The sequence below is a fragment of the Drosophila virilis genome, chromosome 4 (assembly GCF_030788295.1).
Source record: "Drosophila virilis strain 15010-1051.87 chromosome 4, Dvir_AGI_RSII-ME, whole genome shotgun sequence".
Classification (NCBI taxonomy): domain Eukaryota; kingdom Metazoa; phylum Arthropoda; class Insecta; order Diptera; family Drosophilidae; genus Drosophila; species Drosophila virilis.
Window position 1 is genome coordinate 22072680 of NC_091546.1, and position 27836 is coordinate 22100515.

General features: G+C 41.2%; 2 protein-coding genes across 4 annotated transcripts in view; both read right to left on the reverse strand.

The window, feature by feature from the left end:
* eya (eya transcriptional coactivator and phosphatase 2) lies at positions 1-26984 on the reverse strand. 2 transcript variants are annotated; one of them, XM_032437928.2, is made up of 5 exons: positions 26453-26984; positions 6614-6660; positions 1858-3705; positions 997-1241; positions 1-928 (listed from the first exon to the last, which is right to left on the reverse strand). In XM_032437928.2, the coding sequence occupies exons 1-5, from the start codon at positions 26504-26506 to the stop codon at positions 747-749; spliced, it is 2376 nt and encodes a 791-aa protein (XP_032293819.1). In that variant the 5' UTR covers positions 26507-26984; the 3' UTR covers positions 1-746. The 2 variants fall into 2 exon arrangements, with proteins under 2 accessions (XP_032293819.1, XP_032293818.1); XM_032437927.2 differs by lacking the exon at positions 26453-26984 and adding an exon at positions 11189-11510.
* The window catches only part of IFT52 (intraflagellar transport 52), a 37925-nt gene continuing 13705 nt past the window's right edge, over positions 3617-27836 (reverse strand). The window contains exons 4-5 of one of the 2 annotated variants that reach the window (XR_011416797.1): positions 6614-6660; positions 3617-3705 (exon numbers count right to left, since the gene is read on the reverse strand). The gene's annotated coding sequence lies outside the window, so the exon portion shown is untranslated. The remainder of the gene's footprint in view (positions 3706-6613; positions 6661-27836) is intronic. The other variant, XR_001450115.3, reaches the window with a different exon arrangement.

Here is a 27836-nt window from a genome sequence, read left to right on the forward strand (position 1 = left end):
TTTTGTTTTTAATACAGTGCGTTGTTGTTTTTAATTTGTTTTTATATGTATTTTAAATATAGTTTTAATATATGCAGCTATAATAGTTATTTAAAATTTGAATACTACATTGTTTAATTTTAATTTTCTTTGATTTGTAAACTAAAAAACCATTAAACTACGTTTTATTTATTTTTGTTGTGGTTGCTCCGGTTTTTGCTCTTTCATTTTCTCATCTTTTGCCATTGCTCCGCTCTCTCTCTCTCTCTTTCTCGCTCTCTCTCGCTCTCTCCTTCTATTTTTTTCTGCCATTCTATTGTTTATCTACTCTAATGTGCTAGATACGTATATATATATATATATAGTTATTTATAGGGTATTTTGTCGTCTGGACAAAGTTAGTCATTAATTTACAATACATTTAGTTATAGAATTAAACAATTTCCCAATTGCCGCTCGCTGCTCGAAAATTGTTGTGTTGATTAAATTTAAGAAAAAACTATATAATACAATAAAAGTCTTGGCATTAATGAATAATTGGTTTGTTAACAAAATAATTAAATTATTTTGCGCTGGTTTACAGTTTTGTCTCACACACATATACATAAATAAATTAAAGTACTTTCCCATTTTCTTTTATTTTGTTTTTTTTTTCTTCCTTTTCATCTCGTTTTTTTTTTTTTCTTTTTTTTTTGTACTCAAAACTGCACGAGAAACGCACAGAAAACGCTAGCGATTTGGCAGCGTTTCTGAACGCCATAAGCCTTTCATAAGAAGCCCATGTCGAGGGCCGTGTAGAGTGCACGTATATCGCTGTGGGCCGAGATGCGCCAGAAGGGGAAGTTCATGGCCTTGGCAGCGGACTCCTCCTCGGCGCCATCGCCAATCACCACATAGGTGCTCTTGCGTCCAAAACGCGTCACGATGCGCTCATAGCAGGTCTCCTGGCCTAATAAGACAAATAAAATATGTTAGAGCAGCCGTTCCTTGGGGCATATCTGGGAAGTTTCAACTCACCAATCTTGTGGGCACTGTAGATGTTCTCGATGTTGAATATGCTGCCCAGGCCGAAGAGCAGCACCTTGGCCAGCGCCGGCGCCAGCTGCGTGGAGGTGACCAGCACATTGACGCAGTTCTCGCGCTGGGCAATCATGCTGAGACACTTGAGCGCCAAGGTGGCCCAATTATCGGTGGCCACCTCGATCTCCGAGCGTATCTGCAGCCAGGCATCGCGTTTGCCAGGCCCCAACAGGGTGCCCACGCTGCGAAAGAGACAGAATGCGACAATTAGAATAGATGCCATAAAAATAAAGGAATGCAGGCATCGAAAGTCTGGCTGAGCCTAAAATCTTATTAGTGCACGCAATTAAAGAAGGCATCGGGAAAAACTGCATGCGACATTATGCTATAGGGTTCGAAATCCTGCCTCGCATTTAAGAATAGTTCCTTTAGAAAATTCTAAGGTGAGACTTTTCGAATTTTCTTTCTTTTTCAGGTTCGATTCATAGTAAAAACGAAAATTGAACATGAGTCACAATTGAAGGAAGCAGTAAGAAAAAATGTGCTCGCAACTTTACTAAAGGCTTCAAAACTCCTGGCTCGCATTTTAGTTCGTAAATCTGGCTTTACATATCCTGGAACTCCTGATCTGTATCCGAAATATATTGAATTCGCGGCACAATCAAAGAGAGTGGCGAAAATAGAAGTTCGAGCTCCTTCAAAAAACCATTCATAGCTAAAATATGCCTTAAAAAAGTCTGGAAGTCTATCTTGCGATTCCTGAACATCTTTTCTTTTTTTTTTTGAATAACAAATTTGCATTACAATAAAATTAAAGAGCTTTGTGTAGATTTGAAGCAGCTTGCTTGAAGTACTTACTTGCCCCTGTAGCTGTTGTAGATGTCCTTGATCTTGCGATAGCGAAAGGCCAGCTTACGCATCCAGTCAACGCCGCCGCGCACGCCCGTGGGCAGGCAGAGATTGGGCGGCGCGCCGGGCGGTGTGCCCGTATGGAAGCCATCGGTGGCAAAGTTATAGGTGCTCAGATCCTGGCCATTGTCGTCGGAGCTGACATCGTCGATGTGGACCTGATCGCACTCCTCGATCTCGTTGAAAAAGAAATGTGTGTCGGCCATGTTGAAGACCATCTCCTCCATGCGGAACGCGATGGTCATGAGCGTGCTGTGGTCTTTGGTATAGCGATTGGCATAGCTGCCCGAGAGCAGCGTGTGGAAGATGATCAGCGTTTCGTCCAGGTCCCAAATAAAGACGCGCTCCGGCGGCTTAACCGCCTCGCTGTTGCCCGTATCCGAGGCGGTGCTGCGCGTCGGGCTCGGCTGCTGATGGCGGCGTCCGCGCGCTCGGCCCGTCTTGCCCGTGGGCGTTGACTTGGTCGCTGGCGCCGAGCTGGCCGTGCCCACGCTGCTGCCGCCGCTCGAGTTGAGCGCCGCCGCAGCGGTTGCTGCATTAACCACGCCCACGCCCACACCGGCATTGGGCGACATTGAGATCGGGAGCGGGGAGTGCGGCGAGTGTGTGGCCGCATGCACAGGCGTCGTCGAGTGCGTATCCGTTGGACTCTCGGACAAATTGGACGATGCGGTCGCCACATGAAACCCATGGCTGGCACTCGAACTGGGCGAACTAACCGCATACGGCGAATAATTGGCCGGACTATAATAATTGCCATACTGCTCATTATAATAGCCGCCATAATCCTGCTGCCCAAAATTGTTATAGCCCGCATACGGATTGCTATACAGCTGGGCATTATTGTTGCCGCCGACGCCGACGCCAACGCCGCCGCCGCCACCGCCACCGCCGCCGCTCGCATAGCTGGGCGTTAGATATGCCGCTGCTGCCGCCGCGGCCGCTGCGCCCGGCTCCATTTTGGCGCTGCGCGCCGCTGCCGCTGCCGAGCTGGCCGCCGCATACGGCGTCCCATAGCCGGAATAAAACGGCGGCGGCGTATACTGCTGCATGCTGTTGTAGTAGTAATAGTCATGCTTGCTGTCGTAGACAGCAGCCGCGGCAGCCGCTGCCGCCGAGCTGTTAACAGCCGCTGCGGCATCCGCACAGCCGTACAAATTGGCGCCGCTGGCAGCGGCAACGGCGGCAGCGGCGGCGGCGGCGCCATTGTCCAGGGCCGCGTGCACCTGGCCGGGACTGCGAGATTCCGATTTGACGGCGGCGGCAATGCTGCTGTCGTGCGTCCAGTGCGACATTGCGGCAGGATGACTTAGGCCCACGCCCACACCGATGCCAACGCCCACCTCGTCGCTGCTGGCCTGCTGATATGTGGAGAAGCTGCTGCCCGCCGATTGTGCAAAGCTTGATGCGGCTGCGGCCAGGCTGCAGCTGCTCGGATTCGGATTGTTGTTGTTGTTGCTGCTGCTGCTGTTGTTGTTGCTGTTGCTGCTGGCGCTGCTGCTGTTGTTGTTGCTGGTGGCGTAATGGCCGCTCAGCGCGCCAATTGTGGGCTGCAGCGGTTGAATTTGCGGCGGCAGTCCGCCCAGTGGACTGCATTGACCGGCCACGCCCACGCCAATGCCAACGCCCACACTGGCGCCGGCACTGCTGGGCCCATTGCTGGTGGCCAACACGGCGCTTGAATGTGTTTGTTGCTGTTGCTGCTGCTGTTGCTGCTGCTGTTGCTGCTGCTGTTGTTGTTGTTGCTGTTGTTGTTGTTGCTGCTGCTGCTGCTGTTGTTGCTGGCTTTGGCAGAGACTAAAACGTAAAGTAAAAAGGGAAATTAGTTCAATTCTCTAGACTATCATTATATATCGGTGAAATCTAAGCTGAGCTAAGCTCAGCTTGCCTGACTGAGTCCCTGACTAGCCAATTGACTGACTGACTGATTGACCACCGTATGAGATAATTAATCTAAACTTGATTAACTCATTTGCTCTGATAGACTGATTGACTAAAGAATTAGATCAATAGAAGCAAGTCTGCCTGACTGATTAGCTGACTGACTGATTGATTGATGCTCTTTTGGAACGGCTTCAAAACCATTTTTCTAGCCTTACATGCAAAATTAAATGAAAACATGTTTCAGTGATTTTGTAAATTCCGCCCGCAACTGTGGAAAATGGGCGTAAAACGCCTGCATGACATTTTTCGAATACTGTCCGGAGAATATCCTTAACCCAACTAGCCTCGCGGACTATAGAGACAGAGACAGAGAGAAAGAGAGAGAGAGAGAGAGAGTCGAAACATAAACGTTTTGCTCGTTAAGTAAACTCATAAAATAATTTCCAATAATCTTTAAACAGCCATAAAATTAACGGCACGTTGTCGTCGTCGTCGTCGTCGTCATCCTCATCGTTTGCTTGGAACCGTCCAAAAAGTCAAGTGTGTCGCCTTCGCTCTCCAAAAATCTTGTCAAGTGTTATAAATATTTTTCTACGCTCTCTCGCGCTTCAAAAAAAAAAGGAAATCATTTGAAATGCCTTCTCGTAGCCACTTGAGGGCAAATCATACAAAAAAAAAAAACCCATGCCCATTCCCTTTCCCAATGCCTTGGCGGCATGTGCACACACACACACACACGCACACACACACAGAGACGTTGCCCGAGCCCATGTGTGCCACAAATGTTGCCTTTTTGGGCAGCGACAACATTTCGATTGTTATTCTTCAGTGCTGCCGCTGCTTCCTCTTCTTCGACTACTTTAACTAACAACAATTGCCAAACAAATTAAGCAGACTAATTTCGAAAGAGCACAATAAAAACGAAACTCCAACTCGAATAGGCAAACGCATATAAATCAAACCGTACGAAAAATCAAAACAATGAAAAATGTAAAGTCATTTAAATAAAATCTCAAGGAGGCTGCCCAATTTTTAGAGCGCAGTCGGAGTAGCTGTAGTTGGAGCTGAAGCTGGAGCTGGTAATCCAATCCTTTTCGTTTGCAATTAAATTAAGTTGTTGGAACAGAGTCGCCTCCACGCCTACGTAGCACTCACCCCCCTTTTCGTACCCCTTCTGTGATTTCTGTGCGTAATTTATCACATTTTTATTTAGTTTATTCTCTTTAATCTACGTGCAGCTCTTGAGCTTTATGGCACGTAAATTGATATTTAATTCAACTACACTCAGAGAAAAACTACTTTTTTAATTCTATTATATCCTAGACTGGGGGAATCCATTCCGAATTTTATGCTAAAGAACAAAACCTTGTTGTAAAAAACGTTAAATAAGATCTTCAATTCGTCATCAAATTTTCTCAAAGCAAATTCTGAAAAAATGTACTTCAGACTTGCATTTAAGAACTTTGAAATTAAAAAGCTTATTGAAGTAAGAATTTCCCTTTGAGTTTGAAACAAATTGTACTTTTTCCGCTGATCATTTATACTTAATTTAAGCACATAAATTTGATTATTCGAAAGATATCTTAAAATGTTCTCTTCCTCACATTATAAAATATGCAACAACGCAAGGAACAGATATTAAATTTCATTAGAGTTGTTTTAGTTTAAAAATATTTTTTTTCTATATTAGGTAATTCCCTGCAGTGCCCTTTCAAGGTGAGAGTTGTTTTTCATTTTTTATGCTTTCCAATCAAATTTGTCATAATTTATCATCGTTTTTTCTTTTTTTTTTTCTTTTTCTTTTACAATGCCATAGACCAGCTAGCTAAATGAAGTGCCCAATTTCCTTGGGAACTTGACACCTATAGAGTTGGGATATTTTTCATGTGCCCGAAAGGGGGAATCAAATGGGAGCCAAACTGAGGGGGAGAAAACAACGCGTGCGCTCTGCTGCCAAACAAAATATTTATTCCAAAATATTATGTATTTAAAGATTTAAGTAGAAGCAAAAGAAAAATGTGGTTAAGAGTTGTCACACACTTTGAACAAAGGGAGCTGCATTTAATAGGCCCTAAACCTGCCTGCTTAACCGCCCTAAGCCCCTTAAGTAGTTGGGCATGGCCCGCACGCCCTCTCCTCTTCTCTACATCCATCTCATCTCCTCAACCAAGTGTTAAGTGCTCTGACACTCCGACACTCTTGTCGTTTTTGTATATATATATATATATATTTATGTATATATGCAGGCAGGCATGCGAGAAATTCCTTGAATTCTTGCCCAGTTTCTGAACGGGGCATGTGTTGGAACCGAGATCCGAAAAAATTGGTAGGGTCACAAATGCAAAATGCTCGCTAGCAATTGAAATTTGTCGCATTTGTGGACACTTGTTGTTGGGCGGCGCAAGTGTGAAGAGAGCTCTTTGGAAATGCAGCGACAAGATGCAACATAACTGTCACAAATTATCTAGGCCGACAGCTGCAGCAAGTGTCCTTAGCATATGGATGACTAGCAGGTATTAGCCGGCATTGCGCGGCTCTTGTCGCAAGTCGCCATTTTTTAATTGGAATACTTTTTTAAATATATTCTAAACAATATCAATTAATAATAATTACAATTTGTTGGTGCATTCTTTCAGACAGAACTTTAATGAGCTTGAAAGTTTTCGTCAAACATTTTCCCACATTTTCAGTGGCAATTTTCCCATAGCCTTCGCTTAACGTTCATTTATATTAGCAAAAGTCAATAGAAAAATAAGTTGATCAGTCAGTCAATCAATCAATCAGTCGGGCACAAACCATTTTGTTTACAGCTAAAACTTACCGATTGCGTTCATGGGTATCCGTGTGCTCTGTTTTGGGACGTTTAACCTGCAAAAAATAAAAAAAAAGGAAGCATTGAGAGAGGGGAGAAAATGCAAATAATTAAATAAAAATATATATATACAAATGCAGAGGGATGTCTGTACTTGGGTATTATATAAAAGTCTACAGCATTTTGCTGTTGTTTATAAACAAAAACGTTGTCTTTGGCGTCGTCCCAACACCTCAGCGGGTTCTGGCGCATTCGCTGGGTTCCGCTGAGGTTGACGGTTTTTTTTATTTTTTTCGACCGAAACTCTATTTGGCTTTAGTGCGGCAACAAAAAAACAAAACAACAACAAAAATAATAAAAATAAAACAAAAAATAAATAAATAAATGAATAAAACAGCACATTTTACATAATTTGCAGGCAGCATTCGCATTGCCAGCAAATTTAACGTGCGTGGGAAAATTTTTACTGGGTTGATGGGTTTGACAGGGCTTTCAATAGCGGCGCCATTGCCCAATTGGGGGCCATGTGACGAATGGCCAACAAATTGCCTCTGAGGGTGTGCACAGCAGGTGGCCCAATTCGTGGGGAGCTGGGCATCGGGCCATCGAGAAGCTAACGATAGAAGCGGCAGAAGACAAGCCAAGCTGATGAAGGAGTGTCCACTTAATTGAGACAGGCTCAAGATGGTTGCAGGAATAATATATAAGGCCAAAGTTGGCACAATATTTAAATAAAAGACGTTAACAGAGATTTAAGAAAGAAACCAAAGATGCTTAGAAAGGCAAGCAAATGAATAGAACTAGGGAAATGGAGTAGTTGAAAGGAGGCAAGAGCTTTAATTGATATATACAAAATAACCAAAAGGTAAATCCAAAAGAATAGAAGCATAAATTCCTCAGCTAAATTAAAGTTTTACAAAAATCAATTGAACATCTTTAGCTGAACTTTCTTTTATATTAAATAGGATCTTTATTGATCTATTTAACAACTTTCGCTTTCTGTGCAGAAAATGTAGAAAGTATGAGAAGAAAAAACATCAACATGTACACAGTTAACCTTTAGGAGAAATTAAAATTATTCAAACTCAGCTAAAGCTAATCTTATGAATCATAGAAAAGATAGGTAAATCAGTAAGTTAGAAAAAGAGAATTGGGTAAATAAAAGAGCTCTAAACAGCAACCAAAGAGAGAATTCACTAAGGGAAAAAAACCATAAGACCATATCAAAAATATTGAAAAAATATATAATATAGTATAAAAACTTAAAGACGAATTGCATTAACGAAGTCACGCTTTTTGCAGCAATTAGGACTAGCGAATAATCCCAAGCAACTAAATGTTTTAAGCACGTAATCCTAGGAGCAGAAAGTAAAAGCAACAGGAAACAAGGAAAGCTTTTTAGTATGAATTCAATCTAGGACTAGAAAATAATTAAATCCGGGCTACAATGATAGAGAAGACATCAATTGCCAGGAATTTCATATTGCAATCGATTTGTTCCATCGAAGGCCATAAAAAAACGGAAGCCGGATGAGGGGCAGCCCGCATTGGTGATTGGCAACCTACAGCAGGCCAAAAGGCTGCTGGAATTTTTGGCGAGCACACGACATTGATGGGGCAATCGTGAGCCACTGCTTCTTGGGTTATTTCTCTTATTGGGGAGCAGCACCCAGGGGCCACACACGCACGCAATGTCCATCATATTTTTTAGGTTTGTTTACGATTTATTCATTTTTTTTTTGTTTTGTTTTCTTGCCAAAATTTGTTTTCAACGGACTTTCAACGGTAGCGTTTAATGACGCGATGCTGCGGCACAGCTGCAGTTGGGAACATTTTTTGTTGTTGTTGTTGTTTTGTGGGGGGCTTGCGTGTTGCACGATGTTTGTTGCTGCCCCAAACTGAAACCGAGACACGAATGCAAAACGAATGCAACGCAACCTTTTACTAAACTAATTTATGGCACAAGCTGACAACGTAAACATTAACACAGAGACAAGGAGGCGATGCCGGACAGCCAGCGCCTGCTCATCAGAGCGAGAGAAAGAGTGAGAGAGAGAGAGAGACAGGGTTAGAGGCAGAGAGAGAGAGAGGGAGATACTTTATAAAGACCTGTTTTGAGCATCTTTAACGAAATTCCTGTGATCGTAATCTTTTGTCTCTCTGCTGCTTTAGAAGAAGATTAAAACAGACAAACCACACACACACACACACACACACACACACACACACACACACACACACAGAAAAGACAGCGAAGACGGCGACAAATTTTTTATTAACTTGCCCGCCTGCTACGCTCGCTCGGACCACGGTCTCTGGCTGGACCCTACTAAGCCCCTAACCGATAAACATCGAAATAAACAACAAAAATTTGTAGCTCCCTCGCGTTGTTGTCATTTGTATTTGGCTATACCCTGTATCAATTGACAAGTTGTAAGAACAGGGTAGCATGGTTCTCAGCAAGTGCTTGCAACAGTCAGCAATAGATATCTCAGAAAACTCAAGCTTGTCGCAAGCATAGAAAAGCAAATATTGCATTCGATTACATAATCGATAAATATCGATTTTATATAGCTCATTTCTTCGCAATTTCTTTTGAAAAACTACTTAAAAATTGAACCCACCCATTTTTGAACCCTGAAAATTCCATAAAAATCAGTCTATATGTCCACGACTTATCGAAGGATAACATTTTTCTATTGCGAACCCAAACGAAAAATCGGACACAGCTGCTGTGTAGGGTAGCCGCTAGTCGGGCCGTCTCGTTGTACAGCGCCTCTGGCATGTTTTTATTGTTATTGTTGTTGCCGTCTTTTGTTAACTGGGGGCCACGACCTATGCGCCTTAACACTTTGGCACGTTAATTACGTGGGACAATCGACAATCGCCAAGTGTCAATCGCTGCGGCCATAATCAATATTTTGACTGCTTGCTCAGTGGCTCAGACGGATGGCACAAGTTGCTGGACTGGGCTAAAGGGGATTGGTGATGGGAAAACAGGGGAGGCAGGGTAAGGCTACGGATCTTTCTTTCTTTCTTTCTTTAGCTGGTGGCACATAAATTACATGCAGCGCATTGTCGCAGTTGAATTATGGCGTGTTAATTTTTACGATTACGGCTTAAACTTAATTAAAATGTGATTAATGTCGCCAAACACGTTTGGCCTTTTTTTGTGGGCCAGGCTCCTTAAATTGTCATAAACCTGGCCCAGTCTTTGGCAACAACAAAAAAAAGGGACCAGTTTCAGTGCCTTCACAGCATCAACTGGTCGATTGCTTGAACTGTGCTCAACAGCCCTCAACTCCCTCAACGCCGTAATTTATGCTCTATTAATATTTCGTCTTAAAATCGTTTGCATACGCCGCCTGCCCCATGCCCCATGCCCCATGCCACCATTATTGGCCGGCGGTTCGTGACGCTTGTACAAAATTCTTAAGCCCAATGTTTCGCCTGCGTGTGCCCGACTTTGTTTTAGCCAAGTGCAGAGTCCCCCATAAAAGTTGTCGCTTTTTGTAGTCTTTGGCTTCATTAAATCAGGCAACAAGTCGCATTATAAACAAGCAACTGCAGCTTTAAGTGCAGCTTAATGGGCAGACTTGAGACTTATTAACTATATCACAGCAGAGTCTGTCTTTCAAGTAGTCTAGATGTATGATTTAGATTTAGGTAATTTCTTGTAAAGTGATTTAATTTTTGGCACAGAATGATTCATTTAAGCAGATTTTGAAATTCTAGATAGATTATTTTTCTTTGACTTGGCAAGATTTTAGTGTTATGAAAAGTATGGAACATAGATGAATATAAAGCTAGCTTCGCGTTAGTTTAAGAGAGTACATAAGAAAGAACATCCATCTGTCGCTGAAATTTTGGGTATTACGGCCCATTAGAGACTCCTTTGAAGAGCATACCACGGAGAAAACTTTCCTTACGGACACTCCTATGCCTTCTTCTCTATGCTATATCCCCGATATTCCTCCTCCACGCCGACAATTATCAATCAGACAATGCCAATCAGAGCTGCTATAAGGCGTACACTTCACTTCTGAGCGGTAAACAATTATCTGTCAGTCAATGTCCGCCCAATGTAGTTTCCACTGTAAATTCTTATACTAACCGGAGTCTTAAGACCCCACAACATTTCTTATTAAGATGATTACAAGACAAGTGCTGGGACATTAACATTCTTCAGATAGAAGAATTTAACATAAAGATTATTATATTAACATGAAGTAGATAGGCTCCTGTTAAAAATGTGCTTTTACACGAAAGTTCTGCAGCTCATATCATTTTACTAAAGTATCTTTAGGTTGGGAGCAACATCCTCAACTCAACCAACTTTACAAAGAGTTTGTCAAACTGTCTCCAAATCTCGAGAAGCCACACAAACAAACCGCAACGACAACAACAACAACAACAACAACAACAACGTTAACCGACGGCAAAGCCGCAGACGAGGCAAAACTTGAAGATTTGTGTAGAAACTAACCGTAAGTCGCGTCACTTTTAAAGCTTCGCTTGGATTGCGATTGATTTGGTTATAAATAGAATGCACTTGGATTAATAATTTGTTATATTATTTTTTACCTTTGGTTCGATCATTTTATCAATTAACCCGCAGCGCGGCGCTGCGTAGTTATATGGCATTAGGGTGACCATTTTTGCGAGGATTTTATCAACTATTTAACAAGTGGAAGCCGTATTTATTTTTTTGTTTTTGTAATTTTTGATGCAAGTCTGTTTTGAAATTTAATTCGTTGTCATTTGATAAGCGTTGTATCACACGCACACATAGGCACTGGCACAGCCACAGACACAGACACGCACGTCGTTGTGTATATGTATAAGTATATTCTTGCGCTTGGCGTGCCCTGTTGCGTTCGCCTTGAGTAGCTCGAGTGAACTGAACTGTGCGGCTCGGCGGCGAGTCGAGTGAACCGTTTTCGGGTATTTTCGATTCTGAGTGAAAATCTCGGCATTGGGTGAGAGCGCACGACGACGCGTCCAAACGTGTTTGTGCGCGTGCGAGCGGTTCGGCATGCGACGACAGCGTCGACGACGGCGAGACAGCGTTAGCTGTCTGCCATCTCGCTCGCTCGCCGCAATGGTGCGCCTTGGCCCCGCCCATTCATGCGGGGTGGTTTGGCCCGACGCCGTTTCGTACAAACTATCTATTTATTTCTATTCAATTTTGTGCTGTTTGCGAGCCGCCCAAAAAAAAATAAATAAAAGAAAATAAAAGCAAATGCAAATGTCAATCAAATATTTTGGACAGCACATAAATAATTAATGCGCCTCAATTAATTAATAATTTAAATTATTGCCGCTCATTAAACATATTAATAAAATCGAAAGGCATTCATTTTGTGTTTGCTTTTAAAAATGTAATTAGCGAAACTCAAAACTCTGCTGTTTTTTGTTTTTTATTTTTACCGCAATATATATATATAGATCTGACAAATATAATATCTTGAAATATGCTACCATAAACAATTGATAAGCGTAATCGAAGCAGAGCGTGTTGTATATCTCCTTCTTAAATATTTATAGACCGTGTAAGCAATAGAAATCTACATCTAAATTACACTGTTTATTTGATGAATCAGTTCAAGCACTCAATTAAGGTTGATTTTAAGTATTTCATTACAAAATGAAGTACACATTGCTTAAATTTGAAATTTTTAAATCAATCGGACTGACACCAACATAACAGAAAAAGAAAATATCAAATATTACCTAAATATATATATTATATTTTTCTAATTAAACTTTATAATTTATATATTTTATCTAATTATATTTGATATTTTCAATTTTTAAATTTGTTGAAGTTTTTAACTTGCTTTTAGGTTTATATTATTCATAAGAGTGCATAACTTAAGTCCAAAGTTGAAGTCTGAATAATACGAATACGTAAAATGAAATGAAGAAGCACTTAATAAATTTATAGCAAAAGCTTTCAATGTATTAGCAATTTTTGTTATTTGTTTGTTTTGCACAATATTGAGTATATATAACATAATTCCAACAAATTGCACAGGTGTTGTAATTGCAAACGCTCTTTTCCCTTAAATGAAATTCCCTTGGCTATTTGTATATATTTGTTTCTATTTTTTTTTTTGCAATCTGTTTGGAACAACTCATGGCAAGTACTTTTAAAACCAAACAGTCATAACCATTTTGTAAACCATTTTATTTATTTAACGCTTAATTTTGTGAAAACGTCTAAATCAACTTTCGAGTCTTGGCTCTGTCTTATCGACCATATGGAATTACACGTAAACAAAGCAGGCTCATAAAAATAACAACAACAACAACAACACGAGACAATAAATAAAATCAGAGAACACACACTGACCAATCGATTCATATGCCCTGGAATTCTTACTAATAAACCCCCTACCCCACTACACACACACTCACACACACACACAGGTACACACATACACACACACACAAGTGCACTTTCAGACGCCAGTCGCCACCTGCCAAAACAAAAAACATCGCAAACAGATAGGGAAACGGGGTGCCGGGTGTGTGGGCGTGTGTGTGTGTACATTGCCTATAAAGTAATTTAATCGGCACAAAATTGACTATTTCTTGCGTAATTATTGATTATTTTAAAGTAAACATTGAACACAATTTTGATAAAATTCCTGACAACACGAATAAAGCAAATAACTTTTATTTTATTATTAGAACTAGGTTAAAAGTTTAAAGATTAAATTGTGGTCTTCGTCGCCAGGCAGATATTGTATACATTTTAAGCAATCTAATTTGCATGAATCAAAAATAACTCAACAGATTTCATATCAATTATTAAAAATACATAATGTCATATAAACTTGAAATAATATAGCATAAGATTTTGTAGAATTCTTCCTGCGGATTTCATATTAATTTATGCAAAGTAAAAATAATACGAAGCGAATTTATCTTAAGGGTTCCTTAATTTATGTAATAATATATGTAGCATACGATGATTTCAAAGATTTCTTTCTACAGATTTACTAAACTGTTCTCTACGCTCTAAAGCTGGTCTAATGAGACTCGGCATAGATCCGACCTTTTGTTTCAGATGGAAGATATGGCTTGTTTTCCGAAATATCTCAACCAAGCCAAGAAGAGCTTCTTTATATTATATTTACTGAGTATATCGAAAGCCCTGTATTACATATTATTTATTTTTAGTCTTCAGATTATAAATACAGTTCAGCTATTTATATCCATTTATAATACATATATATATATACATATATATACATGGCAGCTAGTGTAATGGATTTTTGAATGAATTGCGTTTGCTTGTCTGGCATATTTCGTAATTTATTCAGTGTTTAAATGTTTATGGCTAAAATAGCGAACTTTACACTTCATGTGCAGACATGTTGAATTCCACAAGCTCCTTCTATTTTATGTATTTTTGTGGTTTGTGCAATTTGTATTGTGAAGCACATGCCTCAGCGGTTTTTTCTCTGAAATTAGCATAGAATAGTCTGAGTCTCTGAATCGAGACGGGGCGAGTCGAGACGAGTCGAGTGGAGTGGAGTGGAGTGGTTTGGCTCGTGTGGCACGATGGCAATATCAACTTGAAGAAATGCCTTTGCGGGACTGCGAATCAGACCTTTGGCATGCGCTGACAGCGACATTTGAAGAACCCCTCGCCAGCCAAGTCAAGCCAAGCTAAAATCGGGGTATCAGCAAAATAAGACTTGACCCAATTGTAGGCCAAACTTGGGCTGCATGACGCATCGCAAATGTGGTATACGGCAAATGTTGGCCGCTTCCTGAGTGTCGAGCTTACAAGACAAGCAACAACCGGCGACAAATGACAACAAACAACAGCAACAACAACAATTGTGTGTTGTCTGCCTGAGTCGAGAGACCTTATCTAGATGCTGAGCCAAGCCAAACTTCAGATCAAGTTGTAAAAATGCGCGCGATTATCGTTGAACACGCCATGGGTGTGAGTTAACGAGAGAGAGAGAGAGAAAGAGAGAGAGAGAGAGAGAGAGAGTGAGGGAAATATATGAGAGCGAGAGGTCGTTGCAGAGTGTGGGCATCTCAGGTGTTGAACCTGGATCGCAGCAAAATGGCGCCCAATCCTGGCTAGCAGGGGCCCAGTTTGTGATGCACCTCTTGTGGCGGCTGCATTAAATTAATACAGCACCGGGGAGGTCCAGCCCGATCAAAACTGAACGTAAATCTTAAACACTTTATGCTGCCAGCCTGCCTGCCTGCCGGCCTGCCTCGAGCGCACGATCAGCACGTTCACAACGGCCGACGGACGACCGGTCCGCGACTCCAGCCCCAGCCGCAGCTCCAAACAAATGTGCGAGTCTCAGCAACATGCAAGAGGCAACCGGCTCCAGCTTCACAAAAAAAAAAAAAATAAAATAAAAAATAATCTGCAAATGCAGCGAAATTGTGCGCAGATTTGTTTACAGACAGTGCCAAAGCACTTGGAATGGGCAAATGGCAAAGCATAACAGGCAGGATGCGGGGGTTTGAGCCCCGCACTGGGCTGATGATCGCGCGTAGATATAATTGACGACATGTTGTCTCACGATCGTGCTAAACCGATTAAGGCATATTTAATGCCCCAACCGAACCCAAGTCGCAGTTTCAGCAGCGTCAGCAGCAGAGTCCACGGGTCATCGTTGGGTTAAAAGTGCGCTCCGAAGTGTGTCATGCACTTCCGCCAAACAAATTGCGGAATTGTTTGCACAATTTCACATGGAAATCGCATTTGTTAACTGCAACTGGCCAGGCCAATTGGGCATTGGCCAATATTGTGAGCGTTTTTCATGCCAAAAACCGAAACACAAATATATATACATACATCTGTTTGGGTATTTATATGCATTTATAAATTATTAAGAAAATACGTTTAAAAATATCCATGGCTATTTCCTCTGAAGAAATTTATGCATTTATATGCCAATAATGGAAATAATTAGGTAACAGGTTTTGTTGCCAAAATAAATACCTTAAACATTTTATAAGAGATTTGCTTTAAGTCCGAAAATTGTATTTTATATTATATTCGAACGACTCTGCTAATGTATGAAAACAAAAATGTTTTTCTTAAAAGAACCTAATTTTCCAGCCACTCGAAACCTAATGCTCGAATATATTAGAGAAAATTAATACGACTTATTTGGTTTTTATGATTACAAAGCATAAACTCGCATAACCTAATATGCCATAAAACTAAATGGCTCAACCCACTACTGTGGAGGAAAAAACAAAAAGATATTGTTGCTGGACTTGGGACTCCATAAAAAATGTATTTTCATAAAGGTTTTATGTGCGCGCCAGAAGTTTTCTTTCTTTATGAATCAAATGCAAGCGAAACAATGACTTGGACTATTTGTGAGCGCGGCAGTCGACCCTCTGAGACATATAAAAAAAAATAAACCGTGCCAGAAATTGCATTTTGCGCTCTATCAGAGCGGCCTGGCACTTGCCTGAGTGCAGAGTGCAGGGTGCGGGGCGCAGGGTGCTTGGGAGGGACCACAAGTGAGTCTCTCGATGGCTGTCGCTTTGGATGGCCACCGGGGTAGCCTCGGAACGCCTCGTTTATGCTTTCATTCCGCTGAAAATTATGCGGAACCCGTGTTTGTGTTTGAGGCACGCGCCAATTGCCACTGCAGTCGCTGCGGGGGGCAGGCGGAACACAGAGAATGACAGAGGGAGAGAGTGAGAGAGAGAGCGGCAGCAGCAGCTACGCTTGCATTGCCATGGTGACCTCAGCAAAACAAACATTGGTCAGGAATTTTCATTAAAAGCCGGCTATTGCGGCCCGTGTGCACGGACACGCCACCCAGCTCGGTTGCCCAGTTGCCCGGACAACCTGCCACCCACATAGCCCGAGAGACGGCAGCGAAGTGTGTCAGCTGTCACTTGGCATAGGCATCAAAACCGATGAACACGCCTGCTCATAATGCCAGAGCACGGAGGGAGGGCGAGAAGAAGACACTAGCAGGTTGCTATACCCAGTACATAGAGCTGGCCAGATGGGCATGTTGAGTCTGTGTTGTAATTTATAGAAAAGCTTCTCTGATGTAGAGCTGAGAAAAAGACTTGATATACTATGACTGATGCACTTACAGGAAAAAACATATCCTGTTCTACAATGTCTATTACAATGCTTCAAAAAAGTATTTGAGGCGCATTGTTTCAAATTCGATCATCCATTTTGCTAAGAATCAAACTATGAACATCAAAGCTCCACTCAAATTTGCAGTGAACCATTTTCAAACTATAATTAAGAAGAGTTTTGGGAAAAGGGGCACGCAACAAAACTTAGGAGGCAAAGATTTGCAAGCATTTAAATGAACACTTTCGCAACTAATACATCAAACGATTATCTGACAGATACTTTACTTTATCGCGACAAATTCAGCTAGTCGATTATTTTGCGAATAAGGCATTTAATACGACAACTAATTTACAGGGTATTGTTCACGTCTAATACATATCCATGGCACATTGAGCGTTTGGCTTGTTTTTACCTGTGGGAACGACTCTCTAATTAATTTAATTATGCGCTCTCGACTTGCGCGTGTCAAACACGCAACAACAACAACAACAACAACGGCAAATTAAATAGTCACGCCTGGGCGAGCTCTAATCAAATGCAGCCCTGTGTACGTGTACAGTGAACACCAGCAAGCGCCACCGCCCGCAAGTATGCAGCATATGTTTTCGTTTGCTGCCGTTGCTTTTGTTGTTGTTGTTGTTGTTGTTGTTGTTAAGCTGTTGCCAGGCCTATGAAATTTAATTTTCCAGCATGGGGAAAAAATGAAAACAACCCCTCGAGACGAGTCGACTCGACGCGAGCATCGCTGACAAATTGAATTTGTAAAGTTGCCCAGTTACAACAACAAATCATTTCGGACCCAGGGCTGGGGTGGAATGTGTTAAAACACTGATGCGGATGCTGTGCATGTGTGTGTGTGTGTCTGTGTGTGTGTGTGTGTGGTAACCCAAGACCCACCCAAAGCATGTTACGCTCGTCTGAGCGGCCTTTCCAACTTGGCCCTCAACTGACTTTCGCGAAAGTAAAGTGAAATTGTAGCCCAGCAGGGGCGGTGGGGCGTGACAGTTCACAAACAGGCTCAAAAAAAAAACACACACACACACAATTATTAACACTTATTAATGTTGAGGTTTTTATATAGATGGCACCCCAGGGCCTCAATTAAAGTCCAAAAGTGCCAACAGCTGCCTCAAGTGGCTTCTCACTTCGCGCCAGGGGCGTGCAGCGACCTGCTCGCAGAGGGGGTAGCTTTAAGTAGTCATTAAGATTGAGTGAGATAAGATTTGTATATTTTTTATAGCTCTCACAGCTGGCACTCGATCGAAATCTGCACTTAGGCAATTCGCGTCAACCCCTCCTCAGATTTGACTTCCAGCACAATCTAAATGCCAAATCCCGACAAGCTATTGACAGCTATTGTCCTCTAATTAAACAACAATGTTGACCTATTCTCAAGATGTCACGGTCAAGGTTCAGTGCGCCATATCATTTATTTTCCAACCCAAAAAAACAATAAATAAAATAAATAAATAAAATGATATGTCACAAATTGGTACAAGAAATCGGAGGCTTTGTTTGCTAATTAAAAATATTATTGGACAGAAAACAACCCTCGGGAATGCGCACGCAAATCTTAACCCTTTTGAAGTAACCACTTGGCTAATCAGCTGCGCCTGATTAAGGCGAAAAAAAGGATTTCCTTAAGATTACAAATATATTGCCATCTTAGAAATAATATATAAAATATTGAGTGATAAAAAACACGCCTCACCTAACATCTGGTTAAATGCGAGCACCCACTGTAACTGGGTGGGGATTAAAAGTACGTCTTTTGTTTGTATTGTCTCGCAAATACTTAAGTACACCTGGTGCACAAATAAAGACTGTATATTTACTTCAGCTGCCCGACTTGGGCAGCCAGAGATGGATCAATTCTTGGCATTTGATGCTACTTTACTGAAATCAAACTGCAGCACAAACTGGGCCAACTGCGTCGCTGGGCAACGTGAACGGGCAATCCAATACCACAATGGTCGACGCTATCAATTACACGACTCTCGAGGCAACCCTAATGCTCGGCTGGATCGGTTTCAGCACAGACCTTGGCCACATTAACTCGGACTGTGCTACTCTAGCGATAGCGCGGCAAGAGCATAATATATATATATAGAATATATATGGGTATTAAATAGAAATATAAAAAGTTGATTATTTCCGTTAGACTTAATTAGTTAAGTCGCAAGGCTGTTGTCAGCCCATATCCCATTACGAAAAACTCAAAAAAAGAAGAAGAACAAGTAGGTATGCGAGAGAGTGTTCGACTTGAAGATATCCTGTATACAAAAATACTAGAATACTTTACTTCTAAGTAAATTCTATCTTTATTTTACGAAGGTTATGAAATTTGTAAGGCTTATGCCAAAAATATCGGATGTAAGCTCGTCAAATGAGGTTCTGACTTCCATTAGCTAAAATCTTTGCTCACGAAAATCAAAGCTGCAAATGAATTATTATTCATTTTACAGAAATCTGCGGATCAAAGATAAAATGGAATATGTACGCCTAGCTCGATTGACGTCTGATCAAAGAAGGCATGTCACATTTGCACATATTCGTGCTCCTTTTCGAATAAATACAGGGTATGAAAAAGCATTGAATGAACTGCTAATGGCAAATATATAAGCCAAAGCATAGTTTTTGCTACTGCTGCTGCTTGAACAGGTGCGCAGATTTTTGTTAAATTTTTTAAATTTTTTTTTTGCTTTTTAAAGGTATTCTGGGAGCGATCGAAGCCCTATCGAATTTCGCGTTGCCGCCTCGCCAATCAATGGGCAGCAATGTGCATGATTTGTTGTTGGCATTTTGGCTGCCAATTGTGCGGCTCGCGATGCAGTTTTTCCCGTTTCCCAGGGCAAAGCCTCTAAGGAAAATGTGCAGCAGGAAATTTGATATTTTATGCGAAGTGTCCGGAAAAACGTTAGGGGCACAAACAGAGGCAGATCCAGAGGCAGCGGCAGCGGCAGAGGCGCAGGCAGTCGGCCATTTCGTGGTAAAAATTATGAAAAAAGGAACAACAAAAAAAACAGAATTTAAGAAAAACTGTCACGACTGCTAACGAGCAATGCGATCGCTGCCAAGTCAAAGGTCGCACGCTGATTGCCGACAAATTTGTCTCGAAAACTTGCGAGCCGCTTAATTGCAGCGCGGACCGGGCGACAGGGTTGCGTCGAACCTCAACCCGCTCCTCTCGAGCAGCTGGCCTGACAGCCTGTCTGCGCCTTTGACTGACAACAGCCACACCTAAGCAAACTTAAAGATAACTCGTCTTCTCTGCTCTGCTCTGCTCCACCAAATGCCACTTGATTGTAGAGCTGTGCCAATTCGTTCAGACTTTAGTTCCATTGAACTAGTCTTCGATCTGAGAGAGTGAACCACATTACCTATTATAATTTGTTTGGATCTTGCAAGTGTTCAGTCGTTTATTCGACTCCCAATATTGTCCCAAAATGCTTCACTAGTTCTTGAATTTCAATCAAGTTTAGCAGCTCCAGATCCTTCAGTTATTTTAAGTAGTGCAACATCTTTTCATTGTTCATCCTTTTTTTTTTGAGTCCAAAATTATTTAGTATTTCCCAATATTGTTCATAAGCTCCATTTTCATTAAGTAGTTCATTTAATTCCCATTGTTCAATTATTGTTCAATGTCCAATCAGCAGTTCATGATCTGAATCAGCGTTCACTAGTTCCTCTGACACTCAAAATGAAACTCAAATGAACAACTGAAAAACTTTGCGCTCAAAGGAGTTAATAAAAGACTAGTTCGTTCAATACGAAATGAACTACTTCCGAGGCACTTCAGTGACGTGAACCAAGAACTACAACACTATCTAATTGAACCGGAAATGAGTTTTGTTTTCACAGGCGGCGCCCACTTGACCCCGTAGCCTGCGCTGCGACACTGTCGCGCTAAATCAAAGTGCCGAACCGCACAAAAATCCATTATATGGGATATATGAGGTATATGGGTTATATACCCCTTGCCCGGGTGGCAGGCTCATGTCAAATTCCCAACTTGCAACAAAATGTTTTACATCAATTGCGGCCAAAGTGCCGCGTGCAGCGTTTCCAAGAATGCAGCGGGCTGCAACTGGAATTATCCCCCATCATGCCCATCCCCAACCCCATCATCATCATCTTCAACATCATCATCATCATCATCAACCTCATCATCATCAGGCCAACTGTCAAATAATTATGACAAGTTCATTTCGTCGTACTTTCGCTCATTTGTTTAGTTCCTATTTTATTTTTTCTGTGTTCTGCGGTTCTGTTGTTACGCTTTAACGAGAATTGCTGTAAACGGAGAGGCCATCCGCCCAAAGCCCCCAGTTCCCTGTTACCCCCGCCCAGCTCCAATTATCGGTGCGTTGTAAATGTGCGCGCTTTTGATGTGACAGTTGCCTGAGGTTGCGTATCGCGGCGTGACGCTCAAAAGCTATAGCTGCACTTCATGGATAACTATATAGAGATCTATAACTAAAGCCAGCAGATTGTGATCGAGAGATTGTTAAGATTATTTCCGAAAAGTATGCTATAGGGTTTAATAGAAGTCAAATGAATCTCAGAAACTAAATTAAATGTATGGAATTTGTCAATAATACGCATCTGTGAATAATGCCAACCAATGGAAAATGATATATAAATGAAAGATATATATAACAAGATATATATTGAAGGAAACAAAAATCCTGTTTACTTTGTAATGGAACAAAAAAACAAACTTCAAATTGGGAACAAATCAACATTTCATGAGACCCAAAGATAGCCTAAAATTATGTCTAATTCCCTTTCAACCAAGTTCTGTAAACCTTGTCAAATTCAGATCTACCCTTTCGATCATATGCTAAGTTCTCTTGAAATTCTTGAAAATTCATATCCAACCTTTCGATTCACAGCACTCGGTTGGACATCAATAATGAACTGGCCATTAGTGTCGTGTCCAGCTCTTGCGTCAATTCACACTTTAGGCCGATCTATTTTAAAGAAGACGAAAATCTGGCCGTATAAATAGCTTCCAACGCGGCTATCTATAGCCAAGGCACAGCTCAAAATATGCTGTCGAATGTGACAATTGATTTGCTGCAGACCCCGACAATTGTCTAATGCCTTCGACTTGGTCTATTTTTGGTACTGCTTACAAATATAGACCACTGCGGGATGAGTCACAGCTCTGCAAATCCTGCAAAATAATATGGCCTGGGCAAAAATATTTGCAGTCATTAGTGGGCATTAGGCGTAAAATCCAACGAAAACAAACCCCGGCTGCTTGGATATCAGCAGCATCAGGCAGGTTGCTCTAATTTTCGCTGGCAGGACTGACAGGCGACATAAAACAGGATAAAAGGGCTAAGCGGCAAGCTGCAGACGCCGTTGTCGTCAGCTCGAGCGGATTATGTGCCCAAGCAACAGGAACTGGAATGAAACAAAGGGAAATGCCTCGAGCCGCAGGGCATATATGCAATAGTCAGAGCTTCACTACCCGCCCGGCATTTGAGTGGCATTTGAGTGGCTGCCACGTTGCATTTGATGTAATCCAAGTAACTTACATGCTAATTTATTGCATATATTTTGTGGTTTTACAAAAAACCAAACATGACGTCAGCTCGCGTCTGATAAGCCGAGTAATGTTGCAAGTAGGGGAGAAACGTTATGCAGAACCACACGCAACGAATTTGTTTGAACAAGAGTGGAAAAAAATGATGACAAAAATTGTAAATGAAATTAATAACAATTTAATTTAATATATATTTATATATGTGGTTTTTGTTATATTATTTTTTATAATATTATATTATATTATCCTAATATTTATCAGCCGTTTAGGCTGCGTATCTCAAGAATTGTTTGCGAAAAGCTGAAATCTCAAGTCCCTCAAATGACATTGAACATAAACCTGAGCCGCGGACAATTTGCAGTTCCAGCCCGTGCCTATAGCTGTCTTTCGCAAGCTTTGCCTCCCGCTATATTTGTTTATTTAAAAAATTTGTTATTGCTACTGTGAAATTCAGTTTCAATGCGGAAAAACAAACAAAAGTTTGAGCCGTATAAACAAACAAACAAGTTCATTTCGAGACGTTTTGCTTTGACCATATATGCCGCGCTCTCTTTCTCTCTCTCTCTCTCTCTCTCTCTCTCCATCTATTGCTCATATTTCTCTCTCTATCTGTATGTGGCACAGGTAGTACAAAGTGCAGATACCATCTCATGCCTCTGGCTGCACTTCCTGTGCCACGCCCAGCAAATACATGAAGATGACAAAAACCATTTGCCATTTAAGCCGAGGGCTGCGTTTGCTGTTGACCCTTGTGCTACACAAAGCGGCTTAGCCAAGCAAAGATTGCAGATTATGCTGTAAAAATGTCGCAGGACATTAAGCCGAGCCTGCCATAATTACGCACCCCCAGCCCCTGCCTGCCTCCCTCGACCCAAAGGAAAAAAAAAACAACAAACATTTAAATGCTGTGTGAAAGGGGCGTGGCTGTAATGGAGAGTGCGGCCATCAAAATGAGCAGCAACCGCATGTGAAATTAACAAGTAAATGTGATTTAATGGAGGGGGCACGACATATAGATACCCTACACTCAGCTGCGAGGTCCCATCGAAATTTCCAATCAATCTTAAATAACTTAGATATTAACTAACCGATATTTATGCAAATTTAGGGGCTTAACTATGGCATCCAAATTCGCATCTATTCCAGAAGTCAATTCATATTTTCGATTATACGGCAATAAATGTGGAGAGAGGACGGATGGGTAATCTATAGCGCTGATAATTTACGAGCAGTGCTCAAAAACGTTGCCTTCAAATCGATATTTATCGATTTTGAGCAAATTACAGTTATCGATAATACTTATTTTGCCTGCAATTTAGTACAAACTAAATACAATATTCATTCTTTGTACGATAAAGTTCCTGAGCTCAATCTATCAACTCGACTGTTGTCCTGATCGGCAATATATATACTTTCGTGTATGCCATATTAATTTTCCTATTTGCACAACTGCAATGTACTCTGTTATTTTAAACAATTTTTAATGGGTCTAGGGTATAATTAAAAAACCCGCAGCACTCAAGTACTGCGGGGGCAATACAACTACAGCTACTCCCGATGCCCCCCCTCCCCCCTCTTATGTACTACCGCCTAGCCCCTGCTCCTGCTCCTGGTGCTGCTGCTGTTGCTGTTTGCATTGTTTGTTGTTATAATGGCGCGCCCGTAGCGCACAACAACGAAAAGCGCAAGGCATCTGCAGGGCGTCCTTTTGTACATTTTGCCTCGTTTGCTGCTGCTCCTTTTGACGACTCAAATTTCAATGAAATTATCCTGACGGCATTTGTCTGTGAGTGTGTGTGTGTCTGTGTGTGTGTGTGTGTGTGTGTGTGTGTGGCTTAGTGTATGTGTGTATCTGAGCACAACAATGCTGAATAAAAATTTCGCTGAAATTATTTGCTAATGGTTTCAACAGCAGCCTGGACGAGTGCTCAGCCCGCAGTTGCTCGGAGCTGGCAGCTCGTTCGCGTTGCTGTGGCATTTGCATTTATGAGATTGACAAATAGACAAACAAAATGGCGGCGGCGGCAGCAACGGCAGCGGCGACGGCGTTGCCAGCATCGCTCCAAAAAGCACATCGACGGACGCCATTTTGTTGCGTCGCCTGCCCCAAAAAATACACAGCAAACAATTTTATGGCCCAAATTAAATTATTTAAATTTTAAAGTGCAAGATAATATAAGTAAAATATCTGTGCAAGCCCCAAAATAAACAATTATGTATAAATAAAATAAAAATTAGCTCTAATTAATATAAAAGTAAATAATTAAAGCAATTTAAATAACTCTACAGGCGAAAAAGGCACAGAAAATTTAAAAACTTCAGGGGCGCCGTTTACTTAGCTCCTAAAACTACAGGCAACAAAAATTTAATATGAAATAAATATGATTATATAAATAGAAAGCGGAATATTTCAATTTAGATCGAAAATATTTGTAGATTTTATTTCTATCAGCAAACAAAAATTGCCAATTTTTCTATAAAATATTGACTAGATTTTATCATCAAATTGATTTACATTTAAACCAAAATGTTGTACAGTGTATATTTGCCATTTGGCCGTTTCGCCTGGCAACGACAACAACAACAACAACAGCAGCACAAATTGCTTTGCTCCAAAACTTCGCTCAAGTTACGCCAGGGCGTGAGGGTGAGAGTGGGGCGAACCTAAAAGTAATGAGACGACGGACTGGCTGTCCGGGCAACAGAGTGACAGAGAGGCAGACAGAGTTAGAGATAGAGCAAGAGAGAGATAGAGCAAGAGAGAGAGAGAGAGAGAGAGGAGGAGAAACGGTGCACTCTGCTCACACATAATAACTGTCAATCAAAAAGAATAGATAAAAAGAATCAACAACTCGCAAGGATTTCTACACTGATCTATCTGTAACTCTGGCCTGACCTACTGCCTTCTGGTATTTGTATTCGTGTTCACATTCACATTCATATTCGTGTTCGTATTCATTTGGCATTGCCTTTTGTGGTTTTATTTCTGGCCAAATGATTCACTCGATCGACAGGATAGAGTTTGCACAAAGGCAGTTCTTTGCCCTTCTTCTTCTTCTTCTTATTCTTTTTAAGCTGAAAATTCCCTTTTGACTACTGTCTTTGCCCTTTTGTCTGTGCTGAGCATTTAAAGGCTCATTTCTCTTGGGTCTTTTCGGGAAATGCGCAGTAGCCAAAGGTTTTGCATTTATTTTGTTCATCTTTTTTGATTTCTTACAGCTCACTGGCAGACAAATCACTCGCATCTAGATTTCAGTCTAGCATTTGGATTAAAGGCTTGTAATTACGCGCAGTTGATGTGGAAAAATTAAAAAAAAAAAGATCATTCCCTTTTGGCCAGAATCAGATTTTGTTGAGGACTTAAACGCTGCAAAAGTTGAAAAGTTGAATTCTTAAGAGCTGAAGAGTTCAACAAAGAATTAGGCGTGTGTTTGTGTGCATTATGCAATATGTGTGTGGTCAAAGGAATTTCAAAACATGACCAAAATTTAGAAAAAAGGTTTTCAAGATAAAGAAAAATCATGACTACAAATATTTTACATGTGATAAAAAATATACTCTGAATTTAAATCATACGAAATCAAGGATTATTATATATCTAGTAAAAGCGATAATATATGTCTTTGTACAAGAAATAAAATATAGCTTCGATTCTGATAAGTTTTAATTAAAATTATAAAGCTCACCAAGTCTCATAAATACCGAAGTTGGTTAAGATTATCTTGAGAAAAAAAACAAGATTTTAATAGAAATAGTCATTTTTTCAGCTATATGCCTTAGTTATCCGAACTGGCACACTCTGAAGCCAACAAGATAGCAATAGAACTTAGACAATTATTAAATACTTAATAGGATCGAAGAGTTATACACTCAGATCGCTATAAGAAATTTCGTTTGTAGATCCAGGACAACTGTAGCGGAAAAAATATATTTATTTGTATATGCCGAAAAGAAATATATACAAACATACATATTCTAGGTGGAGTTCCACGAAGTTCTCTGCATCGTTATATCTTGTATCGTTATAATAAGTGACATAAGCAGATGAGGAACTCAGATAAACATAATCTGTGCCCATTCGATTGAGAGCGAAAAGGAAGAAGTGAAAAGGCAAACATAAAGCTGATGAAGAGGAAGCGGTGCGATAAGCAAATCCTAATGGAAATTGAATTGAATTGAAGTCTGGGCTCACCTTGTAGTAATCCAGTGTTGAAAAGTTTTGATAGCACGGCACATTATACAACATATTCCGAGCGTTGTTGTTGTTGGTTTTTCTTGCTGCTGTGGCGTGTCGCTTATCAAACGCGCTGCGTCTGCGCGGACATGTCGAATGTTTTATTGGGCAATTTATCAAAATTGTATAATTGTTATTATCTCCATATAAAAAACACGACAAACAAGTGTTGACAAACGTTTTCTTTTGCTATTTTATACAATTTTTTATAAAATTTTATTGCACGCGCGTCGCTTTAATTTGCATTGGCTTACAATTTGTTTATTTTGCGCTGTTAATTGAGCAGTTCCGTTACGCAAATGAATTTGTGCCAAATTGTGTGTGGGTGTGTGTGTGTGTGCATTTATTTATGATTATTTTTGTTGCTTGTTTAATTTGTCATTTAACATTTTATTTCATGGAGCCGTCGGCACAAAGCTTTTACCGTTTTATTATTTCAGCTGTCGTCCGCTCGCCCGACGAATTGTCACATAAAGCTGAGTGTCAACTGAATTTGCCCATTTGCCCAGTCGAAAGCGTCGACGAGACGAACAGCGAGAGGCAGACAAACCAGCGATAGCAGCAACAACAACAACAGCAATAGCAGCAGCAGCAGCAACAATGCGAAGCTTCAATTCACTCAAAGCGCTGCCTGTCTCGCTCGCTTGCCCTTTGCTGTGCACGCTCTCTCGCTCTGTTACACTCGTGCGCTGAGCGCTTGAGTGAGTTTTTGTGTGTTGTGTGTTGAGCGCATTTTGTTATTGGTTTTTAGGGCGGCGCCAGGACAGCTGCTCGCTGCGCATTAACGGCATTTGCAATTGTGCAGCAAGTGGGCAGCACTCAATGCTGCTTCCTGGAAGCGACTTTCGTTTCCACGAACGGTGCCTTGCAGTACTGTGCTGCTGCTGCTGCTGCTGCTGCTGCTGCTCTTCTGCTTCTTCTTGTATTCCTTAATTTTGGGACCTCTTGTGGCACTCGCTTAACCCAATTTGAAAACACTTGATTGGGCGCCGGGCAAACTGTCCACTCGCATTAGGCAAACGATGCGGCATTTTGGTGGTACCCATGCAGCTTAGGCATAGGAGTTTCAATATATGGACAGCTACCAAGCCGCTGGTCTTTAGCCATGAAAAATCGGTGAAACAGCAACGGAGCTGAAACGGAACCAGGGCAACAGACTGTGCAATCTCTGCTTCTTCTTATTTGATTTTTTTTTTGCGCTGGCGTCTGGCGACCGGCGACAATCCCAAATGGCAAAGAAGTTATCCCTGCACGCCTCAACGCATCGCGACAGTTGTTAACGTGTTTAATTAGCCCTACAAATTCAATGAATTGCGACAGTAACAGTTAGGCTTAACAACAG